Raw genomic sequence first — 17,979 nt, forward strand, 5'->3', positions numbered from 1 at the left:
TTGTTTCACAGGAAAGTTTTAATGAAAGAAATCCAAATTAAAACCTTTTCCTCTTACAGTTTACTAAATCTGTTACTTCAGGAAAAAAAAAAAACCCACATTGCTCATCAGTAGAAACATCGATAGAGAAAATGATCCTTATAAAAATATCTTTAACTTGTGAATGCTGACAAATGTTCACAGGAATCAAGGCTGGACTTGGTTTGACAAAGTAAGTAACACAAAACAAAATTCATACAGAGACGATGACCAACCACAGAGAAATGACTTAGTAATATTTGGAAAATATTGATTTGTAATTGGGTCGGTCCACATCCCTCCTGGGTAAAACTTTACAAATCAGATTTCCAGGCAGTAAAAAGCAGAGATCACACTTTCATAAAGTTTCGTTTTGGAATCCAACTCTTCACTTGCATCCCCCGTTTCCATCCAAGGATTTTTGTGCAAAAATGATGTATTGAATTTAGAAAGTGAAATGGCAAATTTCCTAACAAGTGAGGGAAAAAAAAACACTTGAAGCAGCAAAGTGTTCGGTAAAGGAACGAGTCGAATACATAATGATGTTGGTCTAAATGTCTGTTCCGCTCCACCAGAGACACCAGACATGGACTCTGCTGCTTCAGCTGCAGCGTTTCTTTGTTTTAGTCTTCAGGTTGTGATCCAGAGAGTAACTTAACAAATATTAATCAGTTCTTGAAAGACCGGTGAGTTTTTTCTGATGTTCTGTCCTCTTCCACCCGGCTGATGAAACGAGTTCTGCAGCATCTCAGAGGTTCTTAATTCTCTTGTCATGGATGGAAAGTCCCTGGAGTTTCTGTTCTGGACTGGACCGCGACCTCTGACCTCTGACCTCTTCACTTCTTCTTGGCCTTGCCGGGTTTGGCCAGCAGCGCCGGGTCGATCTGCTCCGGCTTCAGTCCTTTAACAGAGAAGAGCCGGGCGGCGCGCTCCGTCAGCGTTCCCCCGCACTTCAAACCTCTGGACATCAGTTCCACCTTCAGGTTCTCCAGACCCAGTTCCTCCAGTTCCTCAGCAGAACCCGCAGCCTGCAGGTCTACTGGTCGGACCGGTTCCTGAACAGAACCCGCAGCCTGCAGGTCTACTGGTCGAACTGGTTCCTGAACAGAACCCGCAGCCTGCAGGTCTACTGGCCGGACCGGTTTCTGAACAGAACCCGCAGCCTGCAGGTCTACTGGTCGGACTGGTTCCTGCTGTCAGGAGACAGAAAGAAAATGACGGTGAATTTAAACAGTTTTCCAGTGTTTGTCACGATTAGTTTTTCCTCAGACTTTTAAAAAAAGAACAGAAAATATCAATCGTTTCCCAAACTTCCTGAAAAGAGGAAGCGGATCCACTCACCGGCTGCTGGGGGGCGGAGCCGGAAGCTTCTGGACCTTCTTCTTCTTCTGGATCTCGTCTCTGTTCTGCTGCACTGGAGCTGCTGCTGGAGGCAGGAGGGCTGGAAGAGAGGAAATATAATACTGAGACAGAGGCCCAAGTCTCAAGTCAAGTCCCAAGTCTAAATGTAGATTACCAAGTCAACTCCAAGTCATTAATGTCAAGTCTCAAGTCTAAATGTAGAACAGCAAGTCAAGTCAGAACAAATCAAGAGTCCAGTATCAATTTAATATCTTAAAGAAAACTAAATATCTAGGACTTTTCAATGCAATATGGTTTTAATAGGATAAAAACTTGGTAAGAGCATCATGAGTTTGATTTCTATAATCAGTTTCAACTTCAATAAATTCAATCATTCCATACAAATTCAGAAAACAGAATTTAAATTCAGTCGTCCGCTGGAACAAATCTCATCACTTTCCCGTGTCGTTTCCTGTGTTCAGGTTCATATTTTCTGAAGAGTGATGTCAGTTATTATATAAATCTTGTGATGAGAGTTCACACAGGCAGACGGCACTTGAGAAAATGCTAAAAATGTGTGATGATGATGGAAGAGGAGCCTGAGCTGTTCAGTCCGACTGAAGATGGATTTCATCTGTTTAGTAATCTAATATCAGTGTGTTTAGTATTTATTTCAGTCATCATGCTTACTGAGCTATACTGCTCTCTTTTTTTTAATCTTTTTCTGCTATCTCTCTTTATTCCTTAGCTTTTCTTTTCCTTTACTTTTCTGTTTCTTTTTCATTTACTACTTTTTTCCCCCCATTTATTTCTCAGTACCATTTTATTTGTTTATACTGTTTTGTTCTTTTTGACTCTTCTGTGGGTTTTGTTTGTAACGTGTGATGTTTTGTTAAGGGAGACGCTCCATAAGCCTGTTGAGTTTCTTTGCTCTTCTTGCTCTTCATGTTTTTAGTTTTTTGATCACTTGTGTGTTTGCTCTTGTTTGTATAGATTATATTATTATTTTGTTTGAATTACACGTTTGTGCTAAATAAAATAAATAAAAAGGTGTGGATTATCCGGACCTGCGGCTCCGCTCCGGTTCGTCCGGCTCCGAGCCGCCGGAGGCCGAGGAGGAGGGAGACTCTTCCCGCTCTTCGTCCTCACCCTCCTCTTCCTCCTCCGAGCTCGCCGGCCCGTCCAGGTCGCCCGTCCTGCAGACAGAGAGACAGAGAGACGGGTTCTTACAGTTCAGTCGCAGTCCGGGGATTTGAACCGGCGACCTTCGGTTCGGCTCTCTGACTCACCAGAAACATTTCCTCTTGGCTGAGCGTTTGCTTTTGTCTGGGCTCGGTCTTTTAGCTCTGCCCTCCTCCGCCTTCACCTTCACCTGGCCGCTGGAGGAAGCCTGCATCCCTGAAACACACACACACACACACACACACACACACTCAGCAGCAGAAAACAAACAGACTGTGTGTGTGTTGGTGTGTACGGACTGAGCCCTGAGCCTCACGGTCTTAATCGACGTCGCCTGTGTTCAGCTGCAGAGCCTGAGCAGCCATGAGGCTCGAAACGGGACGGCACTTTGTGTTGCCGTGACGACGTCAGACGTTACTCTCTCCCGTCAATCCATCTGTAACTTACTCTTTGTTTGCTCTTTTGATTAAACAGCATTATAAAGCTAAAATGAAAAAAAAATTGATGAATAATGTTAAACAGGCCTAGGTATACGTTTTGCAACATAGCAAAGCTTATACACTGTGCTAATGGATACAGAAAATACTCTTCATGCTACTGTTGACAAATGTGTTTCTGTTTCTGTCGCCCTCTAGTGGTCAGAAAATCTCTTAGTGCAGCTTTAAAGGATAAGGCCGGTGTTTTTTAATGCATTTCTTACCGCCAACAAATCTTATGAAAATAACAACATCAACAATGCGTTTGCTCTCCTCCCGTTACTTTCTGACTTCCCACGTTCCGTTTTCAGCCGTCAACCCGGAAGTCATTGGCTCCAATTGTAAGATAAAAACCTTTAAATACAGCTCACAAAGACATAGTTTATATTTTAAAAATCACTAACTGTTACCATGAAAAGTCAGGCTGTTGTAGTTATTACCAAATCAAATTCAAATGGGAACAAATTCTTCATTACGCCGGGGACTATTTTCTGTGCTACGGAACTACTTTCCCGAGACGGAAAACGTGTTTACGGTCGGCTTATTAAGTCGTTTGAGGAAAAAGTCGTCCGGCCCGGTGCATCGTGATGATGAAATATGCTGCAGAGCAGCAGCATGGCTCTGTGACGGGTTTAATAGTTTTTAATACAATGCAGTTCTATGGCTGCTGGGACATGAGGCTGCACTGGGACCGCTACATGGACCAGACTTGTTAGTGAAACACATTCAGTGCTGATTTTGTTATTTTCATAGGATTTGTTGACGGTAAGAAACGCATTAAAAACACCAGCCTGATCCTTTAAGTTATGTTATGGACAAGTTATGGACGTTGATTTATGTCGTGCGTTTTACTGGCATTGTTCCGGACTGAACTTCATACGTGGACCTTCAATAAAAAAAGTTTGAGTACCCCTGCTGTAGAGGAACCAGGTTCCCACTGTGGCCCTGATGGAAAACTCCAGGACTGTTCCATGGAGTGATGGATCACGAGTGTTTCCCTGACCTGAAACTGTTCCTCCTTCCTGGTTTGTTCATGTTGTTTTTCAGTCTGACAACCAGCTGATGTGATGAAGGTGTGGAACCAGCTGGAAAATACATTCTGTTTGGAAAATTCCTTGATATTCCATGACCAGGTCCCTGACTGACCACCCAGACAGTTTCATTATTTTAGCGTCCAACTAGATGTTCAGAACAGAAGTGCTTGGAATTACTCATAATAACTTAAATATAGTCTTATCAGACACAAACGTCTCCCAGTACCCGCTGCTGGTTTCCCAGTACCCGCTGCTGGTTTCCCAGTACCCGCTGCTGGTTTCCCAGTACCCGCCGCTGGTTTCCCAGTACTTGCCTTTCAGCACCGAGTCCTCGAGTCGCTCTGACAGGTCGTGGCACTGCTGCTGGTAGTCTGTGTCGGTGAACTGGTGCTTGGGCTCGGCCAGCTTCCTCTGCAGACGCTCCAGACGCCGCTGCTCCTTCTCCGCCTCGCGCTCCGCCTGCTTCTTCAGCCACTCGGCCATCCTGACACACACACACACACACACACACACACACACACACTCAACAGGTGAGAGCCATCCTGAGCCCATCACGCCACACTGCTCTCTCCTCTGTGTGAAGCTGTGCACACAGGACAGGACGAGCATCACCTCGGTGTTTGTAGTTTCCGGTCTCTTACTCTTTCTCGTGGTTGACGTCTCGGAGGCGGCGTCCGCTCAGGTCCCGGCAGGCTTCGCGGTTCGTCGTCTTCTCAATCTGAGCTCCGAGCGCTCTGAGCATGGAGCCGAAACCTGCAGCGCACACACACACACACACACACACACACACACACACACACACATACACATTAGAGTTCTCTCCTAAGGCTGCGTTCCCTCCATCATGTTCAGATCAGTTTATCTTCTTCCTTCAGTTGGTTGGTTTGTCCAGGTGAACAATGACCTTTGACCTCTGGTGGCACCAAATAACAGCAGCGAGAGTCTCAGTCCTCTAACAAGAGAATTGACACTCCAACTACAGCAAACCGTCTGAAACACAAGGGATTATGGGTAGCAGGTGACAGGAAGCCTAACAGAACAAAATGAAGTCTGGACTGATGCTCATATTCAGCTGTTTCTTCATGTGTTCTGAACTGGTGTGAACACCACAGAAGAAGAGACAGACAAGTCCATCATGTTAAATAAAGTTAGAGACTGAAAGCAGATTTATTACTTTCCTCATTATCATTTAAGTAAAAGGTGAGAAACTCTGCTGCAAATAAAAACATTTAGTACTTTGGTTTTACTGAGTTTGTGTGACTGTTTCTGGCAGCTTGGGTTAAACTCCTGTGATTCAGAGACAGACCTCCTTTCCCTCCGCAGAGTCGTGGTTCCAGGTGATAGACGGCTCCATGTTGGACCGGATCCTGCAGGTCGGACCGCCGTCCATTACTGCTGACGTAGAAGTCCTGAGCAGGAACACCCTGGAATATAAAACCAGCACATTAACATCTCATAGCAGCCAGAACGAGCCGCAGTGAGGTTCAGGAAGCTGAACTGTCACTACAGTACAAACCAGCTGGATGTTCAGAACAGGACTCTATCTCACACCAAACTCCATTCAAAAACCCGGCAGTTTAATGCTGCCTTCCTTAGAGGCCAAGGCACACACCTCATACACGGTGACCTGTGACCTTTTACGACTCATTAGGAGCCGCTGGGAAACTCAGTATAGATCTGATCCACCAGGCAGCTCCGGTTCAATAAAATGTCATCTATGATTCATACAGCTTCTTCGACCAAAACATACCGTGCTGGGCGGTAGCGCGCTAGAATCACTTCTAAAAGTTGGGATTTTATTAAAATAAACGCGTCTTATTGGATTAAATCTATGCCGAATTGAAAAGTGTCTCGTAAAGGTTCGTTAAAGCTTGTCGTCATGTATGTAGCATGTGTGTAGCTTTGGCAGTAAGCGAGGCAACATTATGTTACCAGAACTTACATGGAGTTTGGCGTGAAGTTTTCTCCATGCGAGAGTCCGAGAATCGGAGCTAACTGCTACCTGAACGTTACAGTGACGCTAATTACATTTATCTGAGTAGTGGTTCCACGGGTTTTATCGTAATTTAGTTATCGTTAGATGTGATTTTGTCCAGAGAAAACTACCCAGTTAAACGTTTAATTAACACTGTCTGGTTATCTGGACATTCAGCTGTTGTTAGCCGCTCCGTGGGCTAACAGGAGTTAGCTAGCAAACGTTAGCCAACAGCAGCGCTTATAAACCACCTGAATTAAGGACGGAGTTCAGTGAAAACTCACCTTCTGGTTTAAGAACCGGTCCAAAATGTCTCTGACGCAGGAACCAGCGGGGAAAGAGGAGCTGGAGAATCTAGAGAACGGACCAGAGACAAACACCTCCATGTTGGCTGCTGCTTCTTCTTCTTCTGCTCCTGCTGCTGCTGCTGCTTCTTCCTTCTTCCTGCGGGAGATGACGTCATCATGTCGCCCTCTGCTGGCTGCCCTCAAAACTCTGTGAAAAAACTGAGATTTCTCCAGAGAAACTGATAGAAACTGACCTGAGTTCACTTCACCAGACCGAACAGAGAACGTTCAGATCATTTTGTAGTTCAAAATGTCATTTTATATGTAAATGTTTTATATGTTTCATTCAATGTGCTGTGTAATATAGTTTTTTATATTTAAAGCTTAAGCTGAAGCTATCAGAATAACTAACATTTGTTTGCGTCTTTTATCCTATTATCTTTCATCATTACTTTCACTGTTCCTGCTGCTATTTTAAACATCCTCCTGATTCTGTAATCCATATCTGTTCATATTTTTATTCTTACATTCAGACTAATCTGTTCTTGTGTCAACAGTTTTGTTTGAGTGATGAATCTCTATTTCCTTTTTTTCCTTTTTTATTTTCTTTACCCTTTATTGTCTATTTATCTTGTGGTATCTTTATTGATTGATTTTATGAGTATGATGTTTTCTTTAAAAATAATAAAAGAACACTTTTAAAACACTTCTAAACACATCATTATGATTGTCAGGTCTTTCTCATTGAGTCCTGTCCTCCGCCACCAGAGGGCGCCATGATGATTTTCCTCCTTGCAGGAAGTTCAAGGAGGAAGTTCTCTCTGCTCTGCATTGTGGGACAGAATCAAGATGGCGGCCTTGTGTAAGGTTGTTTCCAGTCTGCGGACCGGAGCGTGTTTTAACTGTGTAACGGCGAACAGCTCGCTGTTCATCAGAAAGTCTTTCTACTGTTCAGACAGCTCCGCCCCGCCCGGCGGGACCGAGGCCGCCGCTCCGCCCGCCGCGGAGAGACCGAAGAGCGGCTTCGCCGCCGCGTTCGAGCTGCAGTCGGACCTGCGGAGGCGCGAGGAGCGGAGCGCCGGGAGGAGCGGCTCCTCCGCCGGGGAGCAGCAGTCCTTCGCCTCGCTGCTGCGCCGCTCTCCGCTGGTCCAGATGGGACCGGCCAAGGACAAGGTCGTGGTCGGTAAAATCTTCCACGTCACGCAGGACGACCTGTACATCGACTTCGGCGGGAAGTTCCACTGCGTGTGCGCGCGGCCGGCGGCGGGCGGAGAGAAGTTCCAGCGGGGCGGCAGAGTCCGGCTGCGGCTGGAAGACCTGGAGCTGACCGGCCGCTTCCTGGGAGCCGGGACCGACACCACGCTGCTGGAGGCCCAGGCCGCGCTGCTGGGCCCGCTGGACGGACCCGGACCCGGACGGGACCCCAAGGCCAAGGAGACCCAGACCTGACGGGACAGGACCGGGGACATGAACCGGAACCCGTCCAGGTCTTGGAAAGTTTGGGAAATGGACGAAAAGGCTGGAAGATAAACTGTTGTCTCCAGAGGCTCAGTCAGGCACGAGACTGACAGACTGATGCTGAGATGCGGATCAGACTCTGAACAGACTCAACACACTTTAACAGATGTGCAGTCTGCTGTTCGGACTCCTTCTGAAAGAATATTTAAGGAATATTAAATAAATGTCTTGTGTGCAGCTGTTTGTGTGACGTCAGATTTTATTTTGCTCTGGTCTTCAGTTCCTCCATCACTCTGTTCTCTCTTCTTCTGTCTTCACCTTCACTTCGTCATCATCATTCTGGGTCACAGGAAGATCTGTTGTCAGGCTGCTGTGACCTCTGACCTCTGACCTCATCATGGCTGCTTGTCATGTTGCTGATGTAGAAACTGAAGCTGAATAAAGCAGAAATGCCAGATCTTCAAACCAGCAGCAGAACCGGCTGTGAAGAGACTATTCACAGTATTCCCATGATGTCACATGCATTTCCTACCAATATGGCGCTTTACAATACTCACAGCTCATTGGCTGTTTGTCATTTGATTGTAATCACCTGTTCATTTATTACAATCAGCTGTTCTTTTCCTACCAAGACGGCCGTGTGCTGATGGAACAGAACAGTGTGAATAAAGAGAAATAAAGAAACACAGCTGCTCCTTCTGTTTTTCAGTTCTTTAATCAGGTTAAGACAGAAGCTTCTGCTACAGGCTGCTCAGTGTTAAGACCTGTGAGGTTAGAGACTAACGATTCAGCTGAGAAGAACCTGGACCTGGACCTGCATCCAGACCGGCAGACACCTGGACCTGGATCACAGCTCATCTGCTGAATCCTCCTGATTGAAGTTCATTCAGTTCCGCTGAGGAAACCTGATCCGCATCAGATTAGTCCTGCAGTGATTCTACATGAGGAAACTAAACCCAGTGCTGCTCATGTTAGCGCTCTAAATGTAACGATGAAGATATCAGAGAGCCGAGTTGCAATGAGAAAGAATGTTGTAATATTCTAATCAATAAGTGATCAGTTTGATCTGAGTATGTTAGAACTGAGTCTGCCCCCCCCCCCCCCCCCATGCAGTATAATGCAGCTTCCCTTCAGGCTGAAGCAGAAAGCTGAAGCAGCTTCACTTCAGGATGTCGAGGCAGTCGGCTAAAGAAGCAGCTGAGGAGGCGTTTAGTGCAGAAGGCTTCAGTAGTACTGCAGTAATGTATTAATGTAGTAATGTAGTACTATAGTAATGTGCTGTAGTATTTCCACTGCAGTGTACCATGCTGTATCCGTACTGACTGAGTTCTGGATGATTTCTGTTTAGTTTTACAGTTTCGGTTCAGAGGAAACTGCAGCTGGAAGACTTTCAGTGATAAACAACAGAGAGGCAATCCTGATCCAGTACTATAGTACTGATCCTGTACCACAGTACTGATCCAGTACCACAGTACTGATCCCGTACTACAGCACTGATCCAGTACTATAGTACTGATCCAGTACCACGGTACTGATCCCGTACTACAGCACTGATCCAGTACTATAGTACTGATCCTGTACCACAGTACTGATCCAGTACCACAGTACTGATCCAGTACCACAGTACTGATCCTGTACCACAGTAGGAGCAGCATGGCACAGCAGTGGAAAGTCTCTATAGTTTGTAGTTAGTTGTGTTTGTGTTGCTGCAGCAGGTGGAGCCAGAGGAGAGCTGGAGGCACTTGGAGACGAACCGCTCCGCCACACCGGGTCAGACTGACGACTTCAACCACACATGGTCATATAGAGCCACTGGGGGGGGGGGGGGGGGGGGAGATGTTAGAGTCATCCCAGGTCAAACATACATTCACTTTTAGTTCATAAGAATAAAAATACAGCAGGAAACTAAACTAACTCTCTCATCCAGCGGTCAAACTGACATTCATATTTTTACTTCACATCTTCTATTGTAACCAGAGGCGTGACCAAGTCAAGTCCCAAGTCTAAATGTAGATTACCAAGTCAAGTCCAAGTCATTAATGTCAAGTCTCAAGTCTAAATGTAGATTACCAAGTCAAGTCCATGTCATTAATGTCAAGTCCCAAGTCTAAATGTAGATTACCAAGTCAAGTCTCAAGTCAAGTCCCAAGTCTAAATGTAGATTACCAAGTCAAGTCCATGTCATTAATGTCAAGTCTCAAGTCTAAATGTAGAACAGCAAGTCAAGTCAGAACAAATCAAGAGTCCAGTATCAATTTAATATCTTAAAGAAAACTAAATATCTAGGACTTTTCAATGCAATATGGTTTTAATAGGATAAAAACTTGGTAAGAGCATCATGAGTTTGATTTCTATAATCAGTTTCAACTTCAATAAATTCAATCATTCCATACAAATTCAGAAAACAGAATTTAAATTCAGTCGTCCGCTGGAACAAATCTCATCACTTTCAATCTAAGTCATTTACACAAACACAAGATCTCAAGTCAAGACTTTAGAAACCTTTTCAAGTCATCAAAGTACAAGTCAGAGTCAAGTCCCAAGTCACCAGAACCCAAGTCAAGTCAAGTCTCGAGTCTTCTCTTCATGCATCAAGTCAAGTCTCAAGCTATTAAAACTATGGCCAAGTCTAAGTCACGTGACTCGAGTCCGGGTCACGTGACTCGAGTCCGGGTCACGTGACTCGAGTCCCCACCTCTGCCTGTAACTGTCAGCTGCTTTGGTTGAAACTTTCTGTCAGTTTAACATCAGTCTGTCAGATTAATGTTTCTCCCTCAGTCTAATGACAGTAAACAGCTGATTGGTCTCCTCTATCTCACTCCAGTAGTGTTGTTAGTTCTAGTGTTTCTCCACATTAAGACTACATTTCCCATCAGCCCCGTTGCTTCCTGAAAGCTTTAGCTCCGTTTGCTCTGGAAGAACAGAACCGCTTCCTGTTTTGTGCTGTAAAGTGATCCAGCAGATGTTTACTGTCATTATGCTGATGACTCTACAGTAATGTGATGATTTATTGATGTTAAAACGACACAAGGAGAACATTTAAAACCCCCATTTGCTTAATTCTTATTTAGATTTTAGTTTTCTTTGCTGGGTTCTATAGTTGTAACTGAAAGCAGACCGGGTGGTTTTAGTTTCTCAGTCTGGTTAAAGTGTAAACTGGTTAAACTCTTCGTACCTCGGTGATGTTCATCTCTACACTTCCTGTCCCGTCTCTGTCCAGCTCCTGGAACGCTTCTGCAAAACAAACAGTCAGTCAGACACTCTGAAGAAAAGTCCTTTGAGACTTGACTGTGATACAGAGGGCTACAGAGATAAATAGACTAGACTAGATTTAAGGACGAGTCATTTTCAACCTTTCTGTGTGGAGCTTGGGAACAACACTTGGGAAATAATCTGATTGGTTGAGTTAAACCTCAGTGGGCGGAGCCAAAGAGCGGCAGTTTTTCTGTCTAAGTAACAGTGAAAAAGACAAGAGGTAAGAGAGGAGGAAGCTAATATTATGAAGCCTAGCGCTCTGCTGCTAACTGAAACAATACAATCTACCATACTGAGTTAGCTAGTTAGCTAGCTGCTGAGCTGCAACATCAGGAATGAAAAACAGTCAATACCATTTATATTGTATTTATATTTTGACCAGAGTTTCTTCAGGTTTGCCAGTTAGCTAACTTGCGCTCTGAAAACCTGTGGTTCTTTGGCTCCGCCCACTGAGGTTTAACTCAACCAATCAGATTATTCCTGCCTCAGGTGTTGAGAACGACTCATCCTTCATCATGTCCACAGCACAGCGCAGCTCTTACTGAACATGGCCTCCAGTTTGACCAGGCAGCAGGTGAAGTTGTCGAAGTCGATGAGCTCGTTGTCGGCGTACCTGGCGACCAGCATCTGGTACAGCCGGTTGTTCAGTTTGAATCCTGCGGAGAGAAGGAAGCTTTAGATGTTTCAGATGTTTCCTGAACGCAGCGGCCGCAGGACAGAGGACTTACCGGCATTTTCCAAAGCCAGACGCATCTCATAGGAGCTCATGCAGCCAGACTTATCCAGGTCGAACTCACGGAAGATCCCCTGCACAGCGAGAACAAGATTATTATATTAGTCTTATTAGTATTATTATTATTATATCACAAGTCTCAGTTCTCTGAAGGGGGTCGGCTTCAGGTCTGGATCTCACCAGCCACTTCCTGATCTTGTTCCACAGAATCTGAAACTCCAGCAGACCGAGCCGGGCGCTGCCGTCTTTCTGGGTTTGAGTTAAGATCAACACATTAACACAAACTGCTTATTAACACAAACTGCTTATTAACACAAACAGCTTATTAACACAAACAGCTAATTAACAGGCAACTGATGTTTATGAAAGGTTTCTTTCCAAAATGCTAAACATGTATTTTGGGAAAAAATGGTTACCTAATATTAACTGCTCAATATTTAAACAAAATCAGATGGTTACATTCTCTCAGTAGTAGTAGCAGTATTATTGTTATTATTATTATTAGCAGTAGTAGTAGTAGTAGTAGTAGTAGTAGTAGCAGTAGTAGTAGTAGTAGTAGTAGTAGTAACAGTAGCAGTAGTAGTAGTAGTAGCAGTAGCAGTAGTAGTAGTAGTAGTAGTAACAGTAGCAGTAGTAGTAGTAGTAGTAGCAGTAGTAGCAGTAGCAGTAGTAGTAGTAGTAGTAGTAGTAACAGTAGCAGTAGTAGTAGTAGCAGTAGTAGTAGTAGTAGTAGTAGTAGTAGTAGTAGTAACAGTAGCAGTAGTAGTAGTAGTAACAGTAGCAGTAGTAGTAGTAGTAGTAGCAGTAGTAGTATTAGTAGTAGTAGTAGTAGTAGTAGTAGTAGTAACAGTAGCAGTAGTAGTAGTAGTAGTAGCAGTAGTAGTATTAGTAGTAGTAGTAGTAGTAGTAGTAGTAACAGTAGCAGTAGTAGTAGTAGTAGTAGCAGTAGTATTAGTAGTAGTAGTAGTAGTAGTAGTAACAGTAGCAGTAGTAGTAGTAGTAGTAGCAGTAGTAGTATTAGTAGTAGTAGCAGTAGTAGTATTAGTAGTAGTAGTAGTAGTAGTAACAGTAGCAGTAGTAGTAGTAGTAGTAGCAGTAGTAGTATTAGTAGTAGTAATATATTTACATGGCACTTCTTCTACCAAAGTTACAAAGTTCAAGGAAACTAAAAGGAACAAAACAAATATATCACCAGTCAGCTCTAACTAAAGAAGACTAGTGCTGCTGGATCAATTAAGACCCATATCTCGTTAAGGTCCATATCTCGTTAAGGTCCAGATCTCGTTAAGGTCCAGATCTCGTTAAGGTCCAGAGCTCGTTAAGGTCCAGAGCTCGTTAAGGATACGTCCATCAGGCTGACCATGGCTCTGCAGGACTCCATGCTGAAGCCGTCGGTCTTCAGGTCTCTGTCTGCACACAGAACAGCACGACACAAACCAACAGTTCAGACTGTGAAAAGCTTCTGATGCACATTTACACCGACCGGCCAGATGGGGGCGCTCTAACAAGCAGCTTCATGTTTTGGATCAATAACTCCTGAACTGTAAGGTCTACGGTGAAAAATATTTCCTCAGATTTATTGGCTGAAGCTGAATCCACATACAGATTTTCATTTCTGCCACGTTAGTTTTTCAGCTATTTTGAATTTTATGCAAAACCTGCTGTTTCTTTTTGGAGTTTTCTCTTTGAAGTGTTTCAGACGGACTTGTCCAGACTGAGGTGAAATGCAGTAAAACTAAAGCAGAACTCACGTTTGGAGACGACGCGGTTCAGGATGGTCCTGAGCTCCCGGACTGAGATCTCCATGTCCTGACAGAGAGACGGAGAGGAAACATGATGCTCAAGTGTTTCTGATCCGTTTCCATTCAGTCTGTAAAACCTGCAGAGAAAACGGATTCTGCTGCACTGAACGGTCTGGTTCAGTGGAGAGTTTTAGTTTCCCATGATGCTCTGAATGTTTCAGAGGCTTTTCACCCCGAAGCGAAGAAACCTCTGGAGGGAAAACTGAATACTGGGAGTTTTTTGGGATGAAAATGGTCAAATTTAAATACAGAATATCAGATATCAGCAGTTTAATTTCAGGATCAGCCTTCAGAACTCAGATGAGTGGAAGTGGTTCGACTCACGTCTCCGGACAGCTGGGAGAACATGGACCTGAACGAGTCGTCGATATCACCCTCCGAGATTTCCTCCTGCAGAGAAGAAGAACAGACAGAAGAAGAACAGACAGAAGAACAGACAGAACAGACAGAACAGACAGAACAGACAGAAGAAGAGACAGAAAAACAGACAGAAGAACAGACAGAAGAACAGACAGAAGAACAGACAGAACAGACAGAAGAACAGACAGAAGAACAGACAGAAGCATCACAGACAGAACAGACAGAAGCACAGACGCTCCTCTGACAGTTCTCATGTTCAGATGAGAAGAAACAAACTGTTGAACTTGCTGAAGAAAGAAAGACAGAAACAGAAAAAAAGAAATCGTACCTCTTCATCAAAGTTTGCAACAACGTCATCGTCCAGCTCCCTGTGGAGGGACAACACTGTCAGCTGCTGCACACACACACACACACACACACACACACTCACACACACACACACACACTCACACACACTCACACACACACACACACACACACTCACACACACACACACACACACACACTCACACACACACACACACACACACTCTCACACACACACACACACACACACACACACACACACACACTCACACTCTCTCTCTCGCCCCATATCTATAATTTTCAAAGATTATTTTACTTTTTATTTTAAAAACGGTAACTCCTAAAAACCAACTGAACCACAGCACATAAATATCCATCTGACATCATTTCCTCTCATGTTCAGTTAAAATAATTCAATAATTCACTTTCAAGATTTCAAGATTTTTCTAGAAAATGTATCTACAATATTTGAAGAGTCAATACTCAGCTGAATGACTTGTTGGGATATTTTTTCAGTTGTAAAAGTTTATTTTTCTTGGAAGAAGTGAAGAAACTGTCAGCTGGTTTCAGGAATATTCTTTAAACAAATAAATCATAAAAAATGATTTTAAGACTCAAACGGGAGTAAAGAACTTTCAGATGGATATTTAGTTTTAGATAAATCTGTAAAACAGATCCATGATGTGTCTGGACAGCAGCAGACTCACTGCGTGTCGGACAGCTTCTCGGTGAAGACCCGCAGGACGAAGTCGGCCTCCTTGCCGGGCTCGAAGGTGGACGGGACCACCAGGTACTCGCCGGGCGGGAGGCGGAGCCTGCTGCTCACCTCCCGCAGGTTGATGAAGGTTTCGGAGCGAGCGCAGGAGGAGTGACGCAGGAAGAAGTCCTTCTTCAGGTGAACGCTCTGACAGCCATGGAACTGAACACCAAGCAAGTCGTCAATCAACATCAATCAACACCAAGCAAGTCATCAATCAGCATCAATCAACATCAATCAACATCAATCAACACCAAGCAAGTCATCAATCAACATCAATCAACATCAATCAACATCAATCAACATCAATCAACACCAAGCAAGTAATCAATCAACATCAATCAACATCAATCAACATCAATCAACATCAATCAACATTAATCAACACCAAGCAAGTCATCAATCAGCATCAATCAACATCAATCAACATCAATCAACATTAATCAACACCAAGCAAGTCATCAATCAACATCGATCAACACCAAGCAAGTCATCAATCAACATCAATCAACATCAATCAACATCAATCAACATCAATCAACATTAATCAACACCAAGCAAGTCATCAATCAGCATCAATCAACATCAATCAACATCAATCAACATCGATCAACACCAAGCAAGTCATCAATCAACATCGATCAACACCAAGCAAGTCATCAATCAACATCAATCAACACCAAGCAAGTCATCAATCAACATCAATCAACACCAAGCAAGTCATCAATCAACATCAATCAACACCAAGCAAGTCATCAATCAACATCAATCAACATCAATCGACATCAATCAACATCAATCAACACCAAGCAAGTCATCAATCAGCATCAATCAACATCAATCGACATCAATCAACATCAATCAACATCAATCAACACCAAGCAAGTAATCAATCAGCATCAATCAACATCAATCAACATCAATCAACATCAATCAACACCAAGCAAGTCATCAATCAATATCAATCAACACCAAGCAAGTCATCAATCAACACCAAGCAAGTCATCAATCAACATCAATCAACATCAATCAACATCAATCAACACCAAGCAAGTCATCAATTAACATCAATCAACATCAATCAACACCAAGCAAGTCATCAATCAATATCAATCAACACCAAGCAAGTCATCAATCAACACCAAGCAAGTCATCAATTAACATCAATCAACATCAATCAACACCAAGCAAGTCATCAATCAATATCAATCAACACCAAGCAAGTCATCAATCAACACCAAGCAAGTCATCAATCAACATCAATCAACATCAATCAACACCAAGCAAGTCATCAATTAACATCAATCAACATCAATCAACACCAAGCAAGTCATCAATCAATATCAATCAACACCAAGCAAGTCATCAATCAACATCAATCAACACCAAGCAAGTCATCAATCAATATCAATCAATATCAATCAACATCAATCAACATCAATCAATACCAAGCAAGTCATCAATTAACATCAATCAACATCAATCAACACCAAGCAAGTCATCAATCAATATCAATCAACACCAAGCAAGTCATCAATCAATATCAATCAACACCAAGCAAGTCATCAATCAATATCAATCAATATCAATCAACATCAATCAACATCAATCAATACCAAGCAAGTCATCAATTAACATCAATCAACATCAATCAACACCAAGCAAGTCATCAATCAATATCAATCAACACCAAGCAAGTCATCAATCAATATCAATCAACACCAAGCAAGTCATCAATCAACACCAAGCAAGTCATCAATCAACACCAAGCAAGTCATCAATCAACACCAAGCAAGTCATCAATCAACACCAAGCAAGTCATCAATCAATATCAATCAACACCAAGCAAGTCATCAATCAATATCAATCAACACCAAGCAAGTCATCAATCAACATCAATCAACACCAAGCAAGTCATCAATCAATATCAATCAATATCAATCAACATCAATCAACATCAATCAACACCAAGCAAGTCATCAATTAACATCAATCAACATCAATCAACACCAAGCAAGTCATCAATCAATATCAATCAACACCAAGCAAGTCATCAATCAACATCAATCAACACCAAGCAAGTCATCAATCAACATCAATCAACACCAAGCAAGTCATCAATCAATATCAATCAACACCAAGCAAGTCATCAATCAACATCAATCAACACCAAGCAAGTCATCAATCAACATCAATCAACACCAAGCAAGTCATCAATCAATATCAATCAACACCAAGCAAGTCATCAATCAACATCAATCAACACCAAGCAAGTCATCAATCAACTCATCACTTCACTTCAAACGAGGAATTAGAATTAGAAAAAAAAATTTCAGGAATTTCAGGAAGTTGAATTTAATTCAATGAAATTCTGTGAAATTTCATGTTTTTTAGTTTTTTCTCTCCACATATCTGAGATTCCACATGGTGTTTTATATGATCAATACTGAATATCTTAAAGTGTTTTATATGATCAATACTGAATATCTTAAAGTGTTTTATATGATCAATACTGAATATCTTAAAGTGTTTTATATGATCAATACTGAATATCTTAAAGTGTTTTATATGATCAATACTGAATATCAGTGTTAAAGGACCTTTCAGCTGCTGTTTGATGCAGAACATGTGAAGGTAATCCACATTATGACTGAATGTCATAGACATAGAATGAAACTGTCTTTTATTTGATTCATAATGTTTTGATTTATAATGTTTTGATTTATAATGTTTTGATTTATAATGTTTTGATTCATAATGTTTTGATTTATAATGTTTTGATTTATAATGTTTTGATTCATAATGTTTTGATTTATAATGTTTTGATTTATAATGTTTTGATTTATAATGTTTTGATTCATAATGTTTTGATTTATAATGTTTTGATTTATAATGTTTAGAGTTGAGACAAACTCTCTGAGAAGTGGAGTTTCATGGAGTTCAGTTGTGTCTCCTCACAGCTGGGAGACTTTCACCCTGCAGGACTGAACACATC

At 42.6% G+C, this 17,979-nt stretch overlaps 3 protein-coding genes across 5 annotated transcripts; 1 reads left to right on the forward strand and 2 right to left on the reverse strand.

Moving 5' to 3' along the window:
* Positions 1 to 12: 12 nt before the first annotated feature.
* Positions 13 to 6,442, reverse strand: sde2 (SDE2 telomere maintenance homolog (S. pombe)). 2 transcript variants are annotated; one of them, XM_078282135.1, is made up of 8 exons: positions 6,311 to 6,442; positions 5,358 to 5,475; positions 4,693 to 4,804; positions 4,366 to 4,535; positions 2,649 to 2,757; positions 2,427 to 2,555; positions 1,360 to 1,459; positions 13 to 1,208 (listed from the first exon to the last, which is right to left on the reverse strand). In XM_078282135.1, the coding sequence occupies exons 1-8, from the start codon at positions 6,410 to 6,412 to the stop codon at positions 855 to 857; spliced, it is 1,194 nt and encodes a 397-aa protein (XP_078138261.1). In that variant the 5' UTR covers positions 6,413 to 6,442; the 3' UTR covers positions 13 to 854. The 2 variants fall into 2 exon arrangements, with proteins under 2 accessions (XP_078138261.1, XP_078138259.1); XM_078282133.1 differs by having other exon boundaries at positions 13 to 1,211.
* Positions 6,443 to 7,156: 714 nt separating this feature from the next.
* mrps28 (mitochondrial ribosomal protein S28) lies at positions 7,157 to 8,337 on the forward strand. The gene has a single exon (XM_071900229.2). It carries the CDS (start codon positions 7,163 to 7,165, stop codon positions 7,760 to 7,762), a length of 600 nt encoding a protein of 199 aa, XP_071756330.1. The 5' UTR covers positions 7,157 to 7,162; the 3' UTR covers positions 7,763 to 8,337.
* A 962-nt stretch (positions 8,338 to 9,299) lies between these two features.
* On the reverse strand, positions 9,300 to 15,073 carry LOC139912445 (calpain-1 catalytic subunit). Of its 2 annotated transcripts, none has more exons than XM_078282821.1 (10): positions 14,935 to 15,073; positions 14,250 to 14,289; positions 13,886 to 13,951; positions 13,511 to 13,638; positions 13,105 to 13,169; positions 11,940 to 12,008; positions 11,755 to 11,833; positions 11,569 to 11,682; positions 10,947 to 11,005; positions 9,300 to 9,583 (listed from the first exon to the last, which is right to left on the reverse strand). In XM_078282821.1, the coding sequence occupies exons 2-10, from the start codon at positions 14,276 to 14,278 to the stop codon at positions 9,557 to 9,559; spliced, it is 636 nt and encodes a 211-aa protein (XP_078138947.1). In that variant the 5' UTR covers positions 14,279 to 14,289; positions 14,935 to 15,073; the 3' UTR covers positions 9,300 to 9,556. The 2 variants fall into 2 exon arrangements, with proteins under 2 accessions (XP_078138947.1, XP_078138948.1); XM_078282822.1 differs by having other exon boundaries at positions 13,511 to 13,568; positions 14,935 to 14,979.
* Between the last annotated feature and the right edge of the window lie 2,906 nt (positions 15,074 to 17,979).

This window comes from Centroberyx gerrardi, chromosome 3 (assembly GCF_048128805.1).
Source record: "Centroberyx gerrardi isolate f3 chromosome 3, fCenGer3.hap1.cur.20231027, whole genome shotgun sequence".
In the NCBI taxonomy this organism is placed as follows: Eukaryota; Metazoa; Chordata; class Actinopteri; order Beryciformes; family Berycidae; genus Centroberyx; species Centroberyx gerrardi.

Coding starts and splice junctions, on each gene's coding strand:
- mrps28 (XM_071900229.2), top strand. CDS start 7,163: ATGGCGGCCTTGTGTAAGGTTGTTTCCAGTCTGCGGACCGGAGCGTGT.
- LOC139912445 (XM_078282821.1), bottom strand. CDS start 14,278: ATGACGTTGTTGCAAACTTTGATGAAGAG. Junction 11,834..11,939: donor ACAAGATCAGGAAGTGGCTG/GTGAGATCCAGA, acceptor CTCGCTGTGCAG/GGGATCTTCCGTGAGTTCGA. Junction 11,006..11,568: donor CAAACTGGAGGCCATGTTCA/GTAAGAGCTGCG, acceptor TTTGTTTTGCAG/AAGCGTTCCAGGAGCTGGAC.
- sde2 (XM_078282133.1), bottom strand. CDS start 6,412: ATGGAGGTGTTTGTCTCTGGTCCGTTCTCTAGATTCTCCAGCTCCTCT. Junction 4,805..5,357: donor ACTCTGCGGAGGGAAAGGAG/GTCTGTCTCTGA, acceptor TGTGCGCTGCAG/GTTTCGGCTCCATGCTCAGA. Junction 2,758..4,365: donor CGAGGACTCGGTGCTGAAAG/GCAAGTACTGGG, acceptor TGTGTGTTTCAG/GGATGCAGGCTTCCTCCAGC.